This window comes from Mirounga angustirostris, unplaced genomic scaffold (genome assembly GCF_029215605.1).
Source record: "Mirounga angustirostris isolate CCGP_5_RB_7025 unplaced genomic scaffold, mMirAng1.0.hap1 SCAF_1, whole genome shotgun sequence".
NCBI classification, from domain to species: domain Eukaryota; kingdom Metazoa; phylum Chordata; class Mammalia; order Carnivora; family Phocidae; genus Mirounga; species Mirounga angustirostris.
In genome coordinates this window covers 8,226,287-8,245,645 of record NW_026991709.1, presented here as the reverse complement: position 1 = coordinate 8,245,645, position 19,359 = coordinate 8,226,287, and the positions used below count along the sequence as shown (strand labels likewise).

The 19,359-nt window shown below is 41.6% G+C and overlaps 1 protein-coding gene across 1 annotated transcript in view; it reads right to left on the bottom strand.

The window, feature by feature from the left end:
* Positions 1–10,159: 10,159 nt before the first annotated feature.
* Positions 10,160–19,359, bottom strand: part of KCNJ6 (potassium inwardly rectifying channel subfamily J member 6) — a 68,435-nt gene continuing 59,235 nt past the window's right edge. Inside the window, exon 3 of the mRNA XM_045863560.2 lies at positions 10,160–10,511. Within this exon, the coding sequence (XP_045719516.2) occupies positions 10,186–10,511 (326 nt within the window). The 3' untranslated portion in view covers positions 10,160–10,185. The remainder of the gene's footprint in view (positions 10,512–19,359) is intronic.

Genomic DNA, 19,359 nt, shown 5'->3' with positions numbered 1-19,359 from the left:
TGGGGAGGCTGTGAATGTGTGGGGTCAGGGAGATGTATGAGAACTCTCTGTACTTTTCATTCAATTTTGCTATGAACCTAAAACTGTGCTAAAAAAAATAAAGGTTATTAGTTAAAAAAAAGACGAGAAAACTATTTTTGAGAAGTCCAATGATTTATCCAAGACCATATAACTCATCTGGGGATGGAACAGGATCAGAATCCTGTTCTGAGACTGAATCTGAGTTTCCTACAAAATAATGAAAAAAGAAAAGTTTGCTTTATGACCCATTGCCTGTGAGTCCAGGGAAGCCTAAGTTACATTTTAGAAAGAATACCACCGTGATGGTTGAGGGAGGGAATTATTGTTATTCTTCAGACTGGTTTTCTGGGGGCGCCTGGGTGGCTCAGTTGTTGGGCGTCTGCCTTCGGCTCAGGTCATGATCCCAGGGTCCTGGGATCGAGCCCCGCATCGGGCTCCCTGCTCGGCGGGGGACCTGCTTCTCCCTCTCCCACTCCCCCTGCTTGTGTTCCCTCTCTGGCTGTGTCTCTCTCTGTCAAATAAATAAAAAATTAAATAAAAAAAAAAAAGACTGGTTTTCTGGAAATTCACTTACATGGACTAGCTCATAACTGATTGGGGAGGTAAGTGTGTGTGTGTGTGTGTGTGTGTGTGTGTGTGTGACTGCATGTATACTTGTGTGTATGTATATGTGTGTGTATATGGGGAGAGAGGGTTGTTGCATTTGTTAAAGTGTTAGTTACAAAGGACTGGAAACACTACCACCATATCATGCAACATTCAGAGGAGCCTACTTTCTTTTGGAAAAGGAAAAAAAATATGGAAGGTACAAGTAGAGGGGAACCATGGAATAACAAACCACACGTTTTGTTGATTTCTGTTGTAACAGACTGGAAAATAAGATGGAAGAAAAGTCTTGCAGTGTGGTTGTTCAGGTCATGGAAAGTTCTCATTTATTCACTAATGCCCCCTATCGACACGGCCAGCTGACTGGGCAAGCTGTAGACCAGGTAAGCTGATCTGGCATGATTCGCACACTGTTGGCATGACTCAGAGATTTGAACACTAGCATCCTCTCTCCAAAAGCAAGCCATCATCTTGAGCAAGATCTCCACGTCCAAAATTTCCCTGAGGTTAGCATCGAGGGGGATTGATGCAGAGTTGTTCCTGATTAGCAGAGTTTACTCCTAGCTGGGTTCATAGGTCCAGACTGAATTTAACTCTGAAAGTTTCAGTGCTAAATCCTACTTAATCTTTCATGCCAATTTAAAGGAGTCTGTTCTCAGGTTCAAAGCCAGATGGAAAACGACAAGTTCATGGAAAAATAGTATTCTAGAGACTTTGCATCCTGGGGGCAAAAATGAACATTTGAAATCAGGTTATCTAAAAAGAACTTCTTTCTTTCTTTTTTTTTTCTGAAAGAATTTCTAAGTGACAATTTTAAATTGCTTTTCTTTATACGTGGGCTTATTATTGAAACAGTGTTTAGGCAGAGCTTATTTAATGATTAATAAAATGGCAGCCCTTCAGATATCTGTTACACCAGATAATGTGAATTTAGTTTTGGAATCTCTCTCTCTCTTTTAAAGGCAAATGTGATTTGGGTGTGGGTGTGTATGTGGGATGGGAATGATGGCTTAAAGAACAGCTTTTTTAGGAGCAGTTTGGCCACCACGTGCATACTATCCTAGGAAGAAGGGATAGTAATATCCTACACCTGGCCACTGAATGAGTACCTGTTTGCCTGGGCATTGCCCCATATCTCCTAGGATTCCCTGAAGGCTGTCTGCAGGTGGACCAGCCTTTGGGAACTCCAGCTCTTGGGGCCTTTGCCAGTTCTCCTCAGAGACTCCATGGAAAGGTCTATGCTGATAGGCTGCAGGTTGCCATGGCAGCAGCCATGCAGGCCTGGGTAACCAGGCACCACATGGGTGCTTGGTTTTTCCCCAGAGCACAGTCTGTACAGACAGTGGGGGAGCAAAGGCCACTTTGCCAACATAGGCATATATTTAGGTCATCATTTCAGAATCCTGTACACGTGTGGGAGTTCACTGTTGTTCCTGTATAACTCTCATTTTAGAAGCTGATCCACTGGGCTGAATAAGGATATTCAGGATCATCTTTGGCAAGCTGGATAGCCTAATTGCATGTTGAAAGGGACAAGAAGATTCCCCTGGAAAAGTCCAGCTGTCCCTTTGGCACAAGACCTCACTTTACACTCTGCTCAATAATGGGCTGATGTCATAATGCCCAGCCATTACTCAGGAGCTCTCAAGGTGTATATGGGGGCAGAAATGAAAAATTCTACCTTTTTGGTCTCAGGTAGTCAGACGGTGAACATATTATGTGCTCAATTAAAATTGGTGGTGGACAATTAGGTGGTGAGAGATGGGACTAGCCTCAAAATGGGTTCTTGGCGGCCACTCAAGAATGGAGCGGAAACTCAGAGGAAGGTGCCTGGAAAGATGACTTTTGGTGGTGAGCCAAGGGAGGGATTCAGAAAGAGGAGCTGGGTAGAATGCTTGGATGATGACCTGTGGTAACATGATAACCCTGTGGGCACCTGGGGACAACATAAGTTGTGTCTCCAAGTGTTGCAATCCAGGGGAGTTCCTTGCAAATAAAGAGGAGACTCTTGACAATGATGTCCTTGTTTGTTGGTTCCTGTTAGAGGAAAGAGAGGGTATGTGAAATTTCTTGGCCATGGCAACATATGGATTGGTCCAGGGGTAGGTTTGAACAGATTAGACCCCCTTACTTAAAAAAAGGAACAGGGTCAGACCATCTAGGCTGATGGTTGGGATTGCCTGATAAGCCAATTGAGTTTGTGCTCACAGCATCATGATATTAAAAAGTGAGGATTTCCAGAGGTTGAAGAACTAGATATGTAAAGGGAAAAAAAATCATCCAGGTAATCACCATGGGAAAATGAGAACTTTCTTTGGACTTCCTTACACTTACTCCATTTACACAGTAGTATTGTTTGGTTTTGATTTATGTATGGGAGGGGCACCCCTGTGCACAGGGGATTCAGAAAGTCTTACTTCAGTTCTCCTTGGGAGAGTTGTCACCCCTGATCCAGATATGTGTTCTGTAGGGTCAAGAATGCTAGCCAAGATAAGCTCAAAAGACACAGAGTCCCTTTGTCTTCTGGGGGAGGGTGTCATTGTCTATATGAGCAGGAACCAGACCTGGAGGGAGAGGCTCACCCAGAAAGCCTGCAGCAGGTTGGCATGGCCAAACTAAACCAAGGGAGGGTTGCTCACACCCACTCCCATTTGCAATAATGCTGAGAGATGATGCCAGAATGGCACCAACTGGATCTGAGAACAGTGTTCCATCTCCTTCTCTAAGAATAGTGGCCATGGAGCCAGAGGTTCTGATCATGCACAGCGGATGGAAGCTCACCTCTCTGTGCTCTAGTCAATCCAGTTCTGTAGCTGTGTTTAGTGCTGATGACCCAACATTGACATACTCCATAAGGCATTCAGCCTGGGCTGGGTTTTAGTAGCCAAAGAGATCTGAGATTGGGCTCCTAGGACTTCTTGCTCCTTTGGATGAATATTTTATGATTTCTATAGGAATTTTAGAAATAATGATGCATTACATGTTTATTTCACTAGTGCCCGTTAGTAGTGGATATTTACATTGCCTGAGAAAAACAGCCCTTCATATTCTTATAAAGATTGGCTGGTTTATATCACAGTATTTATGATCAATGTTAATACAATGGGTGCAGAGTCTTAATCTTGAAGTGATCAATTACCCTTTGATTGTAGAAGCTTTTCATTCTCTGAAATCAAGATCTATTGCCTATGTGGTCACAATTCTCTGGCTGACCACAGAGCACATTAGGATTCACGACTAGGGGGTAATATCTAAAATTAACTTTATAAAAGCCATTTTCATTGGTGATAAATCTCCATCACTTAATCATGCTGACCATCTCAATGAGCTATTTTTGCATGTCTCAAAATATTTTGCCCTTGTTTCCTTCTTAGGACTCTCCTATTTGAATTAGGTGGATGCATCAAGCTTTCTTTTACCAAGGCAATGAGGCCAAGTAAAAGTTTGACTCCTTTTACATTTATTTAAGTTTTATGGTATAGAACTTTGAGATTTCTTTTTTTCTCACTTAGCTATTATGCTGTTCCATGCAGTTGCAGGGTCATGAGCTTTTTGCATCATCTAAAGTTGCAGATATTATAACTGTTTAGATTTAGACACAGGACCAAATTTATCTCAGTTTCCATCATTTATATTTCAGCAGGATATCACAATGATTTGTGAAAAAATTTTTCCCCCACCTAATTTCCAGGAAAGCACTCATAAGAGAACCTGATATATATTTTTTCCAATAGAAAAAATTGGAGATAAAGAGATAAAGAACCTCACTTGTCTGACTTATGTCTGGCATTGGAAATGCTTTCTTAGAACACAAGTGAGTTCAGCTTAGTGATACTAAAGAATGTCTCAAAACTCCATTGTCTGGATTTCTTGGATTCAATATTTCTGTAATTACCGATCTTTATCTCATGCTTAAGATTCAGAAAGTGACAAACAATCTGGCAACCCTTTACTACTCTGTTTCTCCCTGAGCTCTTTTCAAAGAACCTCTTGGTTTCCCAAGAGAAGCATCTAGTTCTTAATTCTCATGTTAAACTTTTGGCCAAGTTGCTGGAGAGAGCCAGAACTAGGACAGCTAGACATGAGCAATCGGTTCATCTTTATCATGTTGATCAATTGCAGGCTAGAGAGAACTAGCAGGAAGACCCAAGTACAGCTCCATAGTCCAAGGGGGCATAAGAGAGAAGACAAGTTAGGGAGGGCAAGCCGGATTGATATGTGGCAACCACTGCAAGTCCAGTTCACGCTGTTGGTCAGAGACATGTGTCCCAACTATCTACATATTTAAACACCTATAGGTTCCAGCGATGCAATGTTTCAGTCACTGGACTGGAGATTCACATTTCTTTTTTGTTCATTAAGGAGTTGTTTTACCTTATCACTTTCTGAGTTGGCTGCTCAATCTTGGCTGGTTATTTATTTAGCACTTTGGGGGAATGGTTACAGAAAGGGAGGACTCTTCCTTTGACACCTGACTGTATGACTGTGTCATTTTTTCTTGGAAACAGATCTATGAGTGACTGCAATGCATTTATATTGGAAAAGAATGTCGTCATTCTAAGTTGTCCAGGAATCTCTTAGTAGCACAGTATAACATTTAATAATTAGTAGTACTTAATACATGAACAGTACTTAATAGTACTGTATAGGGGTCTGCAAACTTTTCCTGTAAAGGGTCAGATAGTAATATTTCAGTCTTCTGGCCATATGGTCTCTGTCCTAAATACTGAACTCTGTTAGTGTAGTGTGAAAGCAGTCATAGGCAATACACAAATGAATGGGTGTGGCTGTATTCCAATAAAATTTTATTTATGGACACTGGAATTGGAATTTCATAAAATTCTCACATGTCAGAAAATATTCTTTTGTCTTTTTTCCCCCAACTTCTTAAAAGTGTAAAAGTCATTCTTTGCTCACAAGTGGTGCAAAAACAGGCAGCGGGCTGGAGTCTGTGAGTAGATTTGGTTTGCCGACACTTTCTGTAGTAAATAGAGACCATGGCTTAAGACTTGGCCCCTGGATTTGAGACTGGGATCTATTATTACTAGACTTGTAACCTTGGGGAAGTTACTCAGTTTGCCCAAACCCTAGTTTTCTTTTTATATTATAACACTCAAGCTCTCATGGTGGATTAGAATTAAATGACATAATTTATGCAAGTGCTCTGAATGTTCCCAAATATAGCACAATGTAGACAACTTAGTAATATTGTTTTGTTAATATATTATGTACTGATATTGTGCTTTGTCAAAATCTCTTCACAGCCTTACAGAGCTTTTGACTTCTAGATGACACTGCATCGGAAATTCTCCAAGACATTAAGGGCAGAAATATTAGGAAGAGTTGTGTTTTACTCCATTTTAAATGAAAGGATTACATTTTCTTAAATAGGTTGACCATAAAGTCTAGAAACAAGATAATATGATTTTACTATATTGTAACACAATATCAATGAATCTTCTATTATGTATATACTGACTATATTTTTCAACTTTATAGCCATCCATTGAAAGGAAATCATAGAAGATACTGTTTCCCATTTATGCAGGGTGTTTAATTTCCAACTACCCTTTTGACTTTTCTGAGTCACGTAGAGTATTGCCCAAGTCAAGGAAAGAAAGACTGAAAACTAGTCAGACTATTGGCAAACTATCTTGGAAATGACTATGAATATTTTGATTCTTTTTATCTTGAATTACTCAGCTAATCAAATGATTTCACATTCTTTGGGTGAGTTCAAGTAGTTTTCTAATGGCGTTTTTATAATTTCTCTCTCCACCAGCTTCCACCTTTCTAAACAGTTTCTGAACATCCCAAAGATATTGGCTTAAATCTAAATTAAAAAGCAAAGGGGAAAAAGTAAGAAGCCTGAAATGTAAGAAAATGTAGGGAGGGAAAGCATAAGGATGTTGCTCTGGAGACTTCAAAATTTAGGCTTTTGAATGAAGTCATAAATAATTTTTTAATCCGAGTACAATGAGAAATAGACATTTCAGAGCCCTAATTTGGTTAAACCTGCAAGAGAAAATTGTGCTTAAGAAATTTGTTGACATTTTTAGAGACAATAGCTGGATTTTTGTTAGGGAACACAGATACTGAACTAAGTCAATGGACCTGGCACTGGGGAACTAGGGATAGCACAAAAGAGAGAGACAGACAGAGGAAGGGAGTGGGGGAAGAGGGAGTTCCTTCTCATGGACATGGAGTGGCTATCTGTTGGGTCAATAGGCTGGAATGCCATGTTATGAGGGAATGGATAAGCAATGACCTGGCATTACAGTGATTACAAATACATTAATTCAAAAGAGTATCATTTGCCCAGGGGACAGCCAAAAACATATACCGTTTTATTAGTTACATGAAGTTGACTTATAAACAAATAGGTTTTCCAGTTGGAAAGCATATTGGGGTGAGTGGAAGTGAGAATCTGAGGGTCTCAGCAGCCCTTGGGGAGGTCATGCTTCCAGCTGAGTCTGCCCTTTTCTCCAGATTGGGGTCAACTGTGGCAAACCATAACCCTTTGGTTCAAAATTCTTATCTGGCTATCAGATCCCACCATGCTTTTATGGAAGGTGACTCAAACACACCAAACTAACAGACCAAAATATCAAGTTGAAGGTGATCCTCATTAGTTATGGGTATTGTTACATTAAAATAGGCTTATTTATTTTCATAGCACTTGATTTCCTAACAAAGTGACTGTGTGAATGGGGACTAGATATGATGGAATAGAATGAGTAGAAATTGTGGGCTCATCTTTGTTGTACAGTCTTAATGAAAAACACCATTCAATTCTTGCTGCTTAGAAAATTCAGTCTTAATGAGCTTCTTTCAATTCCAAATTTTAACAGTTGACACAAAATACACTGTTAAACTGTGTTATCAATAATTGTAGAAAAATAGACATGTTTAATAGGGACATTCTAGTAAAAGGTTCTTCTGGAGCATCCTTGTTTAAAGATTCAGAGGCTCACATTACAAAAACGAGATTTGGTTCATGTTCTGTCTCCAACTACATTGACACCAAAGACAATGAGAAATAGGGGGAGACCTCAGCCCTGGGTGCCCTGGCACAGACAGAGACCTAACACGTGTGCGTGACCAAAGGGTTGTCAAGGCTCTTTGTTCAGTTGTGCTAGAGGGCCCTGAACTGCTCTTCCAACCAGACAACAGGATGTGTGTTGTCCTTTGAGCCTTAGTAATGGATTAAAAAAGGCCCACTGAGTCATCAAGAGATAAATTAGCAGACTTTTTGCAGCCCATGCTTCATCTTTCTTTGTGCTACCATGCCTTGCCCTGCAACCCTGGGGATGCTGCAGGGTTAGCGCCCCCAAGTCAAGGGCGCCTTTCATAAGGCTACAGCGAGGTAAGGCCACAGTGCCTCCCCACAGCCTGGCAGGAAGTGTATGGGGCTCCCTCCTTCTCCTCGACTACAACCTCCTCCTCCCTTGGATTGTGTGGAATGAATAAATGATTCAACAGATTTTCAATGCAAAATGTGAAATGTTGGCAAACAGGAAAGGGCTACGGCCAACAGTTCTGTTTCCAGTTAAGTCCAAGTGCCAAGAAGCAGGTGTCCTGATGCTATGTCTCAGAAATGGGAGAAGAGAGACCCCCGTGTTAAACTGAGGGCCACATTCCTTATCTCTGGGACATGCTTTTTAGTAGACAAGGTCCCCAAACTACAGTGAAGGCCTGCGCAATCTGGTCAGGGAAGTCAAGGGCAACAGGGAGTGGGTGATAGCTAGTTTGAGTTCTTTGACCTCCATGGCACAAAGCCTCAAACTGAGCACAGCCATAGGAGCTGAAAAGCAACTTGAGTTCGGTCAATGAATATTTACGATGGGCGACTGTTCTAGGGAACAAATAGTTTAAAATTGTGAAATTAATGTGAAAGATCTGTTACAGTGCAAAATTTCCACCTGCCCTTGAGATTTTGTCTGACATTCTCTTCCATTTATCTTTTTATTTGAATTTTTTTCATCTTGAATTTAGAGTTTTAGTACAAAATGCTTTCCTTCTCTTTCTCTTAATCTCTGTCCATTTATCTTTGCAGATTAAAATGAATTAAGGCTGCAGTTTTTTGCTTGTTTTCTTCTGATTGGGAGACACTTTGGATTTGATTTCCCACCTGTGGCACTCTCTAGAAAGATTTCGTAGTCACCTAGATTGTTGATCTAATCTCTGACTATTGAACTCTCGTCATTTCATAATAATAAAAGAATACAAATAATAATAAATACAAATGCAAGAAATGCTGATGGATAAGCTGGTGGGGACAGGAAGAGAGCCAGATGGAGTCAAAGTGTGTTAGGTGAATGATTACAATATATGTCCCCTACTACGTGCCTTCATGAATGTCATGGCTTTGGACTGAAACCATCTTCTGCTAAATTACCATGTCTCATTTTTTAAGTCTGTAGTTTCTTACGATTACAGAGTGGAACAGCTGGAGAATCCATGGTTTTGTAGAAGAAGAGTTTCCCAAACTCTTGTACTACAAAGGGTGACAGCTCATGTGAAAAGCATAAACACATCATTGGTGACATGCCAGATAGTGTCCTTCCCCTGGAATATTCCCCCAGGCTAGTCAGGGAGGCTCCTGTTACTAATAAAAGAGACCTCAGTTTTGTAAACATTTCATAGTATATCAGCATATTGGTGGTGGGTTTTGCCATGTACTAGACCTCCTAACTTCCCCCAGACCTATGGCTTATTAGATTCAATGAAAAGATCAGCAAGGTAACAGTGGGGTGCCCAAACACTACCAGTCTGGGACATGGAACAAAGGCCATGCACTAAGGGCCAGTGGTCAATGGGACCAAAGAAATTAAGAAAGCAAAGACATCAGAACAGAAATGCCTACTGTACAGTGGGAATCTTTTTTTTTTTTTGCATCTTATTTCTAAAGTTATATATCTAAACCTACATTAATTATACATTTATGTACATTATTTAGAAGTTCTGTTCTATAGTACTTTTGTACATGCTGGGTTTTATTAGTAACTGCAAAAAGAAAGTAATTACATAAGGCATATATATGTACAGTGTTTTGTCTTTACCTGACCTGGGTCCTATAACTGCAATGCTGTATGGGGCAAGCACCTCACCCTGTAGATGAAATTTATTTGAATCTATAAAATTGAGGGTTATATGCTATGTCTCACTGCACGAATAAATAGGCACCAGAGACCTAACTTGTCATGTCCCAGGTAAAATCTTTGACACACTCTTTGAGTGATCTGGTATTGTACAAGACATGCAGGTAAGTAGCTTAAATCCCTAGGAGATGGATGTGTGGTATTTAGGGAAGAGAGCAAGCTTGGGCCACAAATGAGGGCACGTTGCACCTTAACCAAATCCGTGTCTACCTTGTCAATCTGAGTAACTGAGAGAGGGCAGGTAGATATTTTACACCTTGAAGATTTGTTTTCTGGTAATGTCAAAATTAAATATAAATAAATAAACAACCAAGTAAGAGAGACAAAAAAGAAAGAGAATGAGAGACAAGAAAAGGTTGTGTGAGGGGAGAGGAGAAGGAGCTACCCAGCTAGGAAACTAAACTTTGGATTCGTTCTCTAGGTTTGCCACATCACCATTCCTTTCTGTTTGTTCCTCGAGGTTCTTTTCTTCTTCTTCGGTCTCCAGTTCTGCATGTTGGTTGAGTTTGCTGGACACAGACCAACTCAGGGGCAGCTCCGCCCTACTGGCTAGCTCAGCCAGCTCTTTGGCACTGAGAGATGGGGTGCTGGTCTCATAGGTCTCGTGGAAACTGTTGTAGTCGACCTCATAGAACCCGTCTTCCAGCGTCAGGACAGGTGTGAACCGGTAACCCCACAGGATCTCACTCGTGATGTAGGAGCTCCGAGCCTGGCATGTCATCCCTGCAGAGAAGGGAATGGATGGAGGCTTTATTATGTGTAAGTGCGGGCTTTCCGTCAGCGAGGGGACTCAGTGAGCTGGGTGTGGCTGCTCGGTGCAGCTGGTCAGATTGTGCCCTGCACGGGGTGTTATTCATGTTGTAGACATACACTAACACACACAGGAGCATGTGGTGGAGCTTCCCAGACTTTTGGGGGGCCTTCCAGGGGACAACATGAGAGTTCTGGCTCGAGGCCATGACTCTGGTCTCCCATTGCTTTTAGAGGCTTTGCCTGAGTCCTACTGAGACTTGACCATTCTGGCCACAGACTTAGGATGAAATTTGGTTTATGGAACTATGCTTAGGATGGCTTTAAGCCAAATGCCATGGATTACTGTTACTGTCCCACCACTATGCCATGCAGGCCACGATTGTGGCCCCCAAGTGAGGTTGGAAAGGATGCCCACCTGACTTGGCACTTTCCCCAGGCTCAGTGGGGATAGTTATTTAGATGGTGCAACAATATAATACTTTAATGGCTTTCCCCCTTCTTCTTAAAAATAAGAAGTCTTTTTCTAATTTGCACAGAAATGCCATATGAGCTACTGGAGCCCAGGAGTCAGGAGCAGCTTTATTTTAATGTGAAATGACAGAATGAGGGGAACTCCACCCATGTCCTTAGAGAAGAAAACTAGGTAACTGGCTTGGCATAAAATCTGGGTAATGCATTGGTGCACTGCTCAAAGGGCTCTCTTATGAAACTTCTCAGGATGTGGAAGCATCCATTGAGTAGTTCCTGCAGGGATGACTTCCCCATTAGCTAGGCTGGTCCAGGGCCTAGGGCCCACAGTGCTTTCAAGGACCCATGAAAATTCTTCTAAAATCAAAAGAAAAAAAGATAAACTTTTAAGCAGAAGAAAATGTTAATATAGTCATCTTTATACTAATTAGATTGTAAAATGTAATATAATTAAATCATTTTTGGGGTCCACAAAGGTAAAAGTACCTAAGACTCACAAAAGTCATCCTGTGGCCACTGTTCATTCATTCAAGAACACAGCCAGGCAGTCCGGATGTCATTCACTGGGAGAGCCAATAAGGTGTATCAGGCAACTGCTTTGTGCAGAATGCAGGTAGAGTGGGGAGAAGAAGACATATGTGGGCGTTTACACAGAGGAATTCAGAGATATGGAATGTTCTCAGAGCATTGCACTTGCTCCTTGTGGCTAGAAGAAGAAACTGGGGTGCCAGGGATATAAGCGATTTACCCCATTCAGCTGTCAGGGCCAGAGTCAGCACTGTCCTCACTCCAGTCCTGGGCTCTTCTTCTTCATCCCCAAACTAAGTATTACAGGACTTCTGGGTATTGAAAAGAAAAGAGCACTGCCTTGCTTTTATTTCTCAACCAGTGTTTCTCTTCTGAACTGCTGACTCTTTATCTGTGTTTGGGAGTGATGGGGGAAGACAGGTGATAACAGGGACATGTGGGCTCAGAAAGAGAAATACACAGGAAGTCAAGGGGAAAAGGTGATAAAATAACTTTAACAACTTTTTTTTTTTTTATAAAGGAAGTACATGTTTATTGTAAAGTGATTAGAAAACAGAGATGGGCAAATAAAAAATCCACCTAGACCTTCAGTTTTGGCTATATAAATAACCAAATACAACCAGAAATAAAAGAATGCAATTATTAAAATTAAACTCTAAATGGGTATTTAACATCATATTGGAATTGGCTGAATAGAGAATCAGAAACTTGGGATATTGGTATCAAGAAACAACACTGGATACAACCAAGAGGATGTCCAAGAGACAATACTGTTATTTAAGCCCCCGTCGTGATACTTTGTTACAGCAGTCCTAACAAACAAATACACATACTGAATTCTGTAGAGATAGCAAAATATCTTTTCCATAGTAACCATTTTAGTGGGACTGTTTAATTTTTGTAATAAAAAGATGAATAAGCAAGATTTAAAGAAATGCTCATGGATGATTTTCCATTTTTTTAAATTCATCTTGTGGTGTCCTAATTCATTTAAAAAGGGATAAAAAATAATATTAATGTATTTGTCCAACAGTACAATATTAAAAACACCTCCTAGTGTAAGTTGATAATTTTCATTTTTTTCAGAAAGATTCCTGTCTTACCTATTGACATGGGTCCCCCTGCAGTAGGTTTTTAGTGAGTAAAGTTCTCTCTGGAAAAAGAGATGCTTCTTTTGGTGAAGAGCAAAACATGAGAAATCTGATGTCCGGTTCTGCTCGCCCTCTACTCTCTAGGCATACTGGCTGTCTTACCGTTTGCATTTGTATTTTTATGCCTGTGTTCATCTACTTGCCTTATCTTGAACAGCCTTCCTCCAGTGGGATCCTGCTCATCTTTGAAAAGCTAACTACTTAATCATCTCCTTTCTGGAGCACTCTGTGACTGACCAGTCCCTAGCTGGAACTGTTGAGCCCAGGATTCCCTAACACTCAGTGACACTTTATCCCATCATTTGAAATTACCTCTAAGTGTCTGTTTCCCTTGTTGAGTTGTGATCGCACTGGGGCTCATTGGTCTTGTTTATTTCCATGTTCCTAGCATTTACTACAGCACTTCAACATTGTAGCTTCCCAGTAAATATTCGTTGTCAAGTGAAAAAACTCAGCTTAGGGAAACTATAGAGAAGCAGCTTAATTAAAATTGTTGATTGGAAATGTCTGAGATGTATTATTAAATAGAAAGATGGCTTGTGAGTCCTTAAAAAGGAAAGTGGGAGGTTTCTGCTTCCAGTTTGTAAAATACAAACTAGGTGCTGGAAAATTACAAAGTCCATAATTTTAATCAAAAGTAATTTCAATTAAAAAAGTAAGGGATAGGACTTCGGGTTCTGGTGAAGATGGAGTAAATACAGCTTTTCTCTCCTGCTGATTACAAACGACTAACTCGTGTAGACAAAACCTTCCACCGGAAGACTCTGGAAAGTCTAGTACTGGCAAGAAGATGGGGAGGGGTGCCAAACATGAAGATTGACTTCTTAGGGGGTACATTTCTTGTTTTTCCATTTTCCTTTTTTCATCACCTGGCTTTAACCTGAGAGTGGCCCCAGCACAGAACTGGGCAGCAGGTGCTGACAACAAAATCTCGGGTAGAAATCCCGTCCTTCTGACCAGAGCACTGAGACAAGGTGCCCTTCTGAGCCAGTGGATGCAAGTGGGGAGTCCCCGTCAGGTACCCCAGCCCGCAGTGCCGCCTCATTGGGAACTGCTTCACATGCAGCGTGATACAGGCCCCCAAATCCTGGAGAAAATCTTTCTGGCCAGAGGACTGGGAAAGGGGATTGTGGACAGAGTTTGTGGTAGTGTTTTTCTCGTTTCTCACTGCTTTACTCTGAGAGTGACCTGTGTGCAACCACGCAGAGCACAAGTGCCTAGCATTCAGAGGGAAATCCTGTCTTTCTAGACAGGAGATGGAGAGTGGGGGTTTGGGAGCTGAAAAGAGGTAGGGAATCCTACAGGGGACAGAACTGGGCAAGAGAATTCTGTGCATGAATTCTGTGCACGAGTTGATACAAGTCTTGAGCTTTGCATGCACAGGGCGGAAAACAAAAAAAAAGATGAATTTTAGAAATTACCATGTGTTTCATAATAGATGATCACATTTTAAACAACTTCCGTCAAAGAAGAAACCCTACTGAAATTCAGTAATGCTTGGTACCGAATGATATTGAAATTCTAAATGTCATAATTATGGGACACATGGAAAGTGAGAACAATGTATAGGTCTAAATTCTTATATTAGAAAAGGAGGAAGTCTGAAAATGAATGTGCAGAATTTCCAGTGTAAAGTAGAAAAAGAACAACAGGGTATAGGGACGTTGAATCACTATGTTGCACACCTGAAGTTAATGTAACATTGTGTGTCAGCTCTACTCAAAGAAAAAAATTAAAAACAACAACAGGATGAACCCATGGGAAATAGGCAATAAAGATCAGTGCATAAATTAATAAAATAGAAAACAAATGAAAAACAGAGAGGATCGATAAAGGCAAACATTGGTTTTTTGAACAGTCTAAGAAATAGACACACCTCTAGTGAGATTGGTCCAAATTACATCCCTGGGGAATCTGTCCTCACAGTCTCAAAAGAAATGAGAAGATGCTGAGTGATGCAGATGTCACTGCAAGATGGCATGAGGCAAGGTGGGACTAGGGGAGGAAGAGGTCTTCTGGAGTGTTCTAGATCCAGGCATGCCTTTGACTTAATGCTTTGGAAGGCAAAGCTTGATTTTCATAGCAGTGTTGTCTGGTCTAAGTTATTTTCCCAAAGCCCAACGCTGTGTGTGCATCTTTTTTTTTTTTTTTTTTTTTTTAGGTTTTATTTATTTGACAGAGAGAGCACAAGCAGAAGGAGAGAGAGGGAGAAGCAAGCTCCCTGCTGAGCAGGGAGCCCGATGTGGGACTCGATCCCAGGACCCTGGGATCGTGACCCAGGCCGAAGGCAGCCGCTTAACCGACTGAGCCACCCAGGCGTCCCCTGTGTGTGCATCTTTAAAAAATTATTTCATTTCATAATTTCTCCACTGAGAGCTTCTCTGTTTGGATCTCTGGTTAATCTTCTAAGAGTTTAACCTGCAGGGAAGTGATTAGAAATAGTCCATCTTTTTGGTGGCCATTTCATTCCTTGAGTAAGACTATGCAAGAGTAAGGAGTGGAGGGGAGGGAGCGCATGTTATTGGTGGCGGATGCAAAGCCCAGTCCATTTAGAAGCCAGGAAACCAAACTGTCATAGGAATCTGTCATAGCGACTGAGCAAACATAGGGTCAGGCCCAGCAAGATGAGGATTTAACAGGCAAAGCCCTATTTTTAGATCCCCAGCAGCAAATTATGATGCGAAATATTTTAAGCAGAATACCAATATGATGAAAACCATCCTCAAGGGAGAGCCCCCTGCATAAAGCCAGAGGTATTCACTCTGTGTAAACAGATAATGCATCAAAACTGCTTGGAGAACAGGATTCCAGTAAAATAAGATGGATATAAGCCACCATCACCACCTTTGAATACTGTAAAATTAATCAATCTAGATTGTAATATTCAGAAACAAAGAATTGACTGTAGATACTTTGCCTTTTATTTCAGATACTGGCTAAATGATGGGATGTTTCTCTTTACTCCTTGCTATTCTCAGTAAGAACTGCACTGAATTAGCACAGTAATAAAGTGTTCTGCACTTATGTTTGTAAGTGTTTGTGTGGGAGAAGAATATTGGTGATTTACCAGGCCCACTGTCAAAAAGAAACAGTATAGTGTAATTTCTGCCGTAGTATAATAATAATTTTAATTCAGTAGGTTCAGCCAACTGCTGATTATTTAAATAACAGCAAGCCCTGCCTTACACTCAGGTTAAAAGTCCCTTCAATAAACAGTTGTACTTCTTCTGTTACCCAAATATTGGAGGGCCAGTGAGGTTCACCTCCAGCTATGCAAAAATAAATTGAAATGTGCATTTTCTTAATGTCTAAAAGAAGACATTGTGTGTACTTCTAATTTACTCTCACTAAATAGTTAATAAAATTCACAAATTAAGTATTGAATTAAATAACAAATGCTATTTATTGAGTGTTTATTGTCTGCCACGCACAAAATGCTTTATGCACATCAACCATTCAATCCATACAGCAGCCCTGTTAGGATGTCTATCTTGTGTATGAGCAAACTAAGGCAAAGAAAGGTTCAGTAACTTTCCTGGTTAACATGGTGTTATGGACTGAATTGTTTGCTCCTAAAATTCATATATTGAAGCCCTAACCCCCTAAAGTGACTGTATTTGGACTCTGGGGACTTTAGGAATGTAATTAAGGTTAAGTGAAGTCATAAGGTGGAGCCCTGATTCAATAGGATTAGTGTCCTTATAAGAGGAAGAGACACCGGAGAGCTTTCCCTCCTGCATGCACGCACAAAAAAGGCCACGCCAGAATGCCACGAGAAGTGGCTATCTATAAGCCAGGAAGAAAGACCCTCATAAGAGGTCCTCCTTTTATTCTATACAACTCACGTTCCTTTTATTTTTTTATTTTTTAAAGATTTTATTTATTTATTTGAGAGAGAGAATGAGATAGAGAGAGCATGAGAGGGGGGAGGGTCAGAGGGAGAAGCAGACTCCCTGCCGAGCAGGGAGCCCGATGCGGGACTCGATCCCGGGACTCCAGGATCATGACCTGAGCCGAAGGCAGTCGCTTAACCAACTGAGCCACCCAGGCGCCCCAACTCACGTTCCTTTTAAAGTCATCTGAGTTTCCTCTGGAAGGAAGGAGAGTGATGGTAGCAGATTCTCTCGTACGATCTGAATAAATCATCTTCTAAAAGAACTCGCCAGGTGCTGTTGCACTTTGGACACCATCAACCACAAGCTTGTGAGATAAAATTAAGAATTTCTTTGCACTTCTTTTTCATCTTAGAACATTCCCGCCGAGGTAGTACAATCAAAGTACTGTGTTCAAAATTACTTGAATTCATTCTTTTTTCTATGTGGCTATGTCATCTATTTTATGTCTAGTTAGTTTCATTTGTTTCTATATTTATTTCCTTTTAGGATTGGCTTTGGTCATCCTTTTAAAAAAACTGTAAATCATTCAAATGAGGTGTGTCTGGTTGGTGGCCTGGAGCTGGCCCCAGAGTGAGTGCGTGTGGGTGTGTGTATGCATGTATATGAGTGCACTGGGCACCTGTTAGTGTGTGGGCGTGTATGCACGTGCGTTTTTGTGCTTGGGTGAGCTGCCCTCGTGTGTGTGTGTGTGTCTGTGTGTGTGCAAGTGTGCGTGATCTGGAGTGTGTTTGCAGGAGTGTGTGTGGACAGCTTGGGGGCACTGGTGGGACCAGTGGGGAGAGGCACCCACCCAGCAGCTTCTGATCCAGGAGCTTGGTGAGCCCTTGGAGCCCAGGAGTGAGGCCACGTGACACCCCAAAGCCCTTGTGGGGAGAGCAAGGAGGCAGGATGAACATAGGCCACACCCCCCCTCACCAGTGCCAGAGCGATGTGTAACCCACCCCCATTCAGATGGCTCTTAGGGTGGGAGAGGGGAACTTTTTGAGTGACAGTTTAGATCTGAATTAACCACATTTAAAGCTGGAAGTGACTGAGTTACCTTTAATTAGAAATGTATGTTTTTTTCCTACCAGGAAACAGAAAGGGAGCCTAAGAGCAGGGTTAATTTCAGTCACAGAGAAACCAAGGCAGTTCTGTTTCTACTTATCTGAGTGCCATGTCTATAAATTATAATCTCTCCTTGGACATAGTTTTAAAAAGGTCGTTTAAAATTCTTAGAACTTATCCTTCCCAAATAAAACAGAAAATGACATTTATAATGAAAATGCCTTCATCTTGGGATAAAAAAGCAGAGTCTGTGACCCTGAGAGTGCCCTCCGGAGGGTTTATAAAGCTCACGTGATTCTGTTACTCTTTGCATAGTTGAACATAAATATTTTATTTCAACTGACTTTAAGATTCTAGTGAAAAACCCAGATCTTTAAGTCTTGAGTTTGATAATTAGGACGATACAGAGACAGGGGTGGGATTCAGTGTTAGTAAGAGACTTAGGATCTCTCTTTGATGAGTAAAGGGCACCCATCCATTTTGATGGACCTGTGGGCTCTTGCCCTAGCATGTTAATTCACTGGTGTTAAAAGTAAGTTTGTGTTTTTGAGAAGACTAAAACTTACACGAACCACTGACTACATTCTTTGTGGGGCCATCAAGAGTTAAACATAGCTGACGCAAACCCTGGATGATGATCTCATCCTAATTACTGGCCCTTCACAGAACCAAAACCTCAGATGGACCACTGCTGCAACAGGCAACTGATTGGCTGTTAGGTCTTCTAAGGATGAAGTGGTCTTGGAGCTCCTACTACGTGCAAGCTCATTGGGTTGGCTCTGCAGCTGACCCTGCTGGCCATCTCCTCCTTCTATGTCCTCTTGGCCTCTCCATCCTTTCTCTGGGGCTCCGAGGTCCTCGTCTATACTCTCTCCCTGGTTGATCTTGTTCACTCATGTGATTTCACAAGCTGCTGACTTTCTAACCTCCAACCCAAACCTCATGCCTGATCTCCAAACCCATACACTCACCTGCTTACTGGGTAGCTTCCCTTAGGGGTCTCATTCAATGCCCCTAACTGAACACGTGCAATGTGTATCATCTTTTCCTCCAAACCTGCCCCTCGCCCCAGGTTCCTCATTCCAGTCAATGGTACCACTGACATCCAATTTCACTTCACGCATATGGTTGATTCTACCTCGGAAATATATCTTGGATCTCAGCTTCTTTCTCTCCCCATTGCCACCGCTATGTCCTTGGCCCACACCACCCTCATCTCTAGCAGCAGTTCCTGACTTCTGCTTTTCTTCTCTCCTCTCTCTTCTTCTCCTGACGCTAGAGTAACCTTGGAACAAAGCAGATATGATTATATCTGTGTCTGGCTCAGAGCCTCTCAGTGAGCTCCTGTTGCTCCTAAGATAAGGTCCAAAGTTCTTATGCAGTCTCTGCTCCACTGCCTGATGTGTACGCTTTCCTCAGGGGCCATGTCACCACCTCCAGCAGGCCATCCTGATGTCCGCACTGAGTTAGTTCTCTCTGTTACACTTGCCTATCACACCCCACCTGTTCCCCGTGAGACTTCTTGCTGATAGAACATAAATACCGTGACAAGCGGGGACTGTGCCTGGCTTGTGTTTCTGGAGCTGGGTGCAATGTGGGGCATGGTAAGTGCTCAATAAAGATTTGGGGAACTAAAGAAATAAGAGCGAATTACAAAGTATAACCAATAATTCTTACACTGATAACTTACAATGGCATGGATCCAGTTGGAGAGAGAATGCCCTGGAC